The 4,237-nt window shown below is 38.1% G+C and overlaps 1 protein-coding gene across 1 annotated transcript in view; it reads right to left on the minus strand.

Moving 5' to 3' along the window:
* Positions 1-2,770, minus strand: part of nup42 (nucleoporin 42) — a 6,569-nt gene extending 3,799 nt beyond the window's left edge. The window contains exons 1-6 of the mRNA XM_014011198.1: positions 2,535-2,770; positions 1,487-1,757; positions 1,315-1,403; positions 1,134-1,210; positions 948-1,034; positions 745-847 (exon numbers count right to left, since the gene is read on the minus strand). Of these exons, the coding sequence (XP_013866652.1) occupies positions 745-847; positions 948-1,034; positions 1,134-1,210; positions 1,315-1,403; positions 1,487-1,757; positions 2,535-2,691 (784 nt within the window). The 5' untranslated portion in view covers positions 2,692-2,770. The remainder of the gene's footprint in view (positions 1-744; positions 848-947; positions 1,035-1,133; positions 1,211-1,314; positions 1,404-1,486; positions 1,758-2,534) is intronic.
* Positions 2,771-4,237: the final 1,467 nt, after the last annotated feature.

Raw genomic sequence — 4,237 nt, forward strand, 5'->3', positions numbered from 1 at the left:
TTTTTACACCTCCCTTTCTTCATGTGTTCAATATTTTTTCCCTGTGCCATTTTACATTATTACAAATAACTTAATTTCTGGATACTTATGGTTTGATTTCTTTGTATGTATGGATCACTTGGGTTGTTACCAACATCTGGTGAAATTTTCATGTCATTAGCACCTCTAGTAATATATTTACTGAGAAAAATGTTGACGTGTTCAATACATATTTTACCCGCTGTATCTTTTCTGACAGCTGGTTTTTAACAATCTTCCAGCTTGATATCGTCTCCTGTTCTTTTTCAGATGTGTCCTGACAAATATATTTTATTCAAAACGCCGCTCCAACTTCTGCTACTACACTTCAAGTCCCGCCCCCACACTAATTCTGATTGGCTAGTAGGCCTGTCTAAATTGAAAGCTGCATCTCATATTGGGCCAGAGAAATGTTTGTTAAATCTGTTTTCAAAGCAGCGCATCAGATTCCACAACATAGCCAAAAATGCGCTAGTTGTTTAAAAATTAATACCTTGTCAGACGGCGTTTATTACCTTTTAATGGCTTTAATTTTTGCTTTTTTGATTTACTACCTTTTAATACTTTTTATAACCCCGCGGATACCCTAAACTCCCAGTTTAAATGCCCATGTCAGACTGGACTGTGACGATTCAGAGGATATAAAGCAGATAAAAGTTTTTAAATCATTTTATCTGCAAAAGCAGCCTCTTTTTTATTTGTTTTTCTGTTACAAGAACACCAGACCTTCGCTTCCGAAGCTTGATGAGGGGAAACCAAACGTCTTTGCTGTCGTAGAACCGAAGCCACCTGTAGCTGACGGAGGCGCTGTTCCGTTTAACTCTGCGAGCTGCCGAAACAAGCACACGTGTTAAAACCTGCTGACTGAGCTGAGGTAAAGACACACATATATACACTGTTATTAAGTGTGTGTGATGTTCGGGTCTCACCAAGGCTACTCGTGTGGCCGGACTCATGATCTTCAGCTCCTGAACTCGACTTTTCCAGTTACTGAGCAACTGATTGACGCCGCGTAACTAAAACACATAAAACAAGCTTGTTTTTCCAGATATCCACAGACAAAACAACCATCTGAACTTTAGTCAGGTGACAAATATCAGGAATGTTCTACTCACGTAGCTCTGCAGATCTCCTGATGCTCGTGTGGAGTAGTACTCCAGCCTGAGCTCCTCTGGAGATAAATCACTAAATCCTGTGGATCGAAATAAAAATAAAGCACGTTCAACTTATTGTCAAGGTTTCTAAAGCTAGGTTTGTTGTTAAAATAAGATTCATGTATTCAGATGTGACACAAACCTGATATGGATGCTTTGGAGCAAGAGTAACAGGAGAATCCCCACTGTCCTGAACTCTCCCAGACATCCATGTCCATCTGAATTATCTCCCTGATTGAACAGAAGACATTTACAATTTATATATGTGTACAATTTTACTTTGAAGGAAAACAAATTAAGTGTTGAAAACTTGCAGTTTTTTATCATCATCTTCATCCCCAGGTGTCCCTCCTCCGCGTCCTCCCCTCTCAAACGAATTCGATGAGCCGAGTCCCGAGAATCGGTTCTGAGTTGAGAATGCGAATTCGGAGCTCTTCACGTTCTCTCGTCTCCCGCCTCCACCACGGCCTCCTCCTCCTCCTCCTCCCGAACCCCAGTCGCTCCGCTCCTGCGACGAGAAGGCCGAAGGCTGGATGTAGTTGCCTCTTTGCTGGGAAGGGTTCACCCAAACTCTGTTTCTGAAGCCTGGAAGCACCATGGAAAGAAACGGCAACTTGAGCTTGCAAAATCTGTTGAGTGTGCTCATTTCCAACCAAAGCYAATGCTAAATGTTCTCTTCATCAAATCGTTATTCTCAATGGGACTAGACTCTATGGTGGCCCGTATTGTTTTGTGTTCCTGTTCTAACTTTTTTTTTTGTATGCGTGAGTTTTCAGAGCCAAATGGCAATGTCATCTTAAAAAATGCCCATGACAAACACTGGTTATTTACAAAATTAAGGCATATGGTTGATTTCATCCTTCTTTTTGCACCCAGAAAGCTAAAAAGCACATTACATATTAATCCAAAAGCAACAAAAGATGTGGCTATTTTTTTTTGCATGTGCGCAACCAAATTAACAGGGTTTCCAACGTATAAGATTTTTTGCCAAAAATTGTTACAACAAAGTAATAATTTGCCAAATGTCCTTACTCTTTTTGTTTAGTTTGTAAAATAAAATCTGCTTGTATTTCAGTAATTAGATTTAATTTAAATCGGCCCTGGCATAGGTCCTATCAGAAGAAATATTACTGATATTTTAGAGTCTTTTATTTACGACTCCGATTCTTTCAACTCTTCGCCTACTTGTTAAGTTAAATCCAAGTGAAGGTTGTTTATTTTTGAGTTTTTAGCATTTTCTGGTGACTCCTACTAACATGTTTCGWCATTAAATAAAATTTGGTCACTGTGAACACTCGCACTAGTCGGTGAGTAGAAAATACTGATAGTGGTGTAGAAGTTAAAGTTGTGTATTTGTTTTACCTCCACTTTCTCCTCTGAACTGCTGTTGACCAGAGGAGCGGTTATAACTCTCATTATAACCTCCTCCGCTTCCTCTGTTTCCTCCCCTCGGGTGCTCATTCCAGCATTTCTCCCCATAACGACACCGACCCTGGAGGAAAAAGTTACACACCACCATTCTGGACAGGAAAGCCGAAGAAAGCTCACACCTGGGGGAGATGTTTACATGAGCTGTGAATGCGGCGCATGAAAATGACGTCACTTTCCCCTCTTTATGCTGCACGCAGCGCCCCCGCGTGGCAGATGTGYCTTATTAAATTCGCCCAGACCAGAGGGCGCCGTGGTTTCTGTAGATTTGTGTCAGAAACTCATGTCAGTTTAATTTACCAAGCAAAATATAACTCTCATTGTAATAAAGTCAAATGTTTTAACCCCTCCACATTCATTTATATTTCCCTTCAAATCAGCTAAAATTAAACATGTCATTCACCAGCAAATGTCTTTACTTCATWCCTAACTATTTTTAAAGAAATACTTTTATTTTTCATTCAGATATTCAATACACATTAAGCATAAATGTTTTGATTGAATGAAGCAGTGTTGTGTTTGTAAAGTTTTAAAGGCATAAACAATCATTTTATGAATAGTGAATTAGTGTAAAAATGGGAAAATACAGGGATAACAAGGTTTGAGCTTTATTAAAAACACCTGTATGGTGTGAGCTTTAAAATCAGGAAGCAGAATCTGTTTGATGCAAGAAAAAAATAAGCATTGCTGTAAAGGTAACATTTTAATGGAGCAGGCATTAAAAACCAGTAAAGCCTAATTTTATATTAAAACAATACATTTGTGATTTTTTTTTACTTGTTTATCTCCATTGGTCAACAAAACAAATGTAATACCACTGCACTTTTCCTATCTCTACAATAAAACATTKAATAGAATATTTTGAACCTGCAGGGTTGGTGAGACTGATGCGAGGAGCTCAGAGGTAWAAGTGAAAACAAGCTTTACTCAACGAGGTAAACCAATGACATGGCAGCAAAACAAATACAAATCATCACCAGGAACATCACCTACAAATCTCCAGACACAACCAACAAATAACACAGAACTTCTTCTTCTTCTTCTGTTTTTATTGGCGGGTGACATCYAACGTTAAGATGTATTATCGCCATCTACTATGCTGGAGTGTGGACCAGATTATCTCCCTTTAATCTAAATTCTCATAAATAGTCCTGTTTCCTTCAAAAAATAATAACTGCTTTATTTATTTTATGTTTATTTAATATCTTATTTAATTTTAATGTCTCTGTATCATATTTCATAATTTCTCTTTTTAGCTTCTCTCTACTTGATGCATACTTTTCACAATGAATTATTACATGTTCTACTGTTTCCATATCCCTACCACACTCACAACTACCTGTTGGATGTTTCCCTATCAAATGTAAYGTTTTATTTAATCCGGTATGTCCAATCCTCAATCTTTAACACAGAACTGATGTGAAGGTGGAGAATATAGAGCAGCTGACAAGGTATTGGAGGCAGCTGCGCTGATTGGACACTGGCAACAGGTGTGAGAGACTGAACTGGGAAATAAATTAATTAAATTTAAAAAAAACACAAAAACCAAACCAAAAGGAAACTAAAACACCAGGAACCATCAAACAATAACCTAAACCTTTTCATGACAGAAACAAAGCTTATGGAAATACTGATGT

This window comes from Austrofundulus limnaeus, unplaced genomic scaffold (assembly GCF_001266775.1).
Source record: "Austrofundulus limnaeus strain Quisiro unplaced genomic scaffold, Austrofundulus_limnaeus-1.0 Scaffold78, whole genome shotgun sequence".
In the NCBI taxonomy this organism is placed as follows: Eukaryota; Metazoa; Chordata; class Actinopteri; order Cyprinodontiformes; family Rivulidae; genus Austrofundulus; species Austrofundulus limnaeus.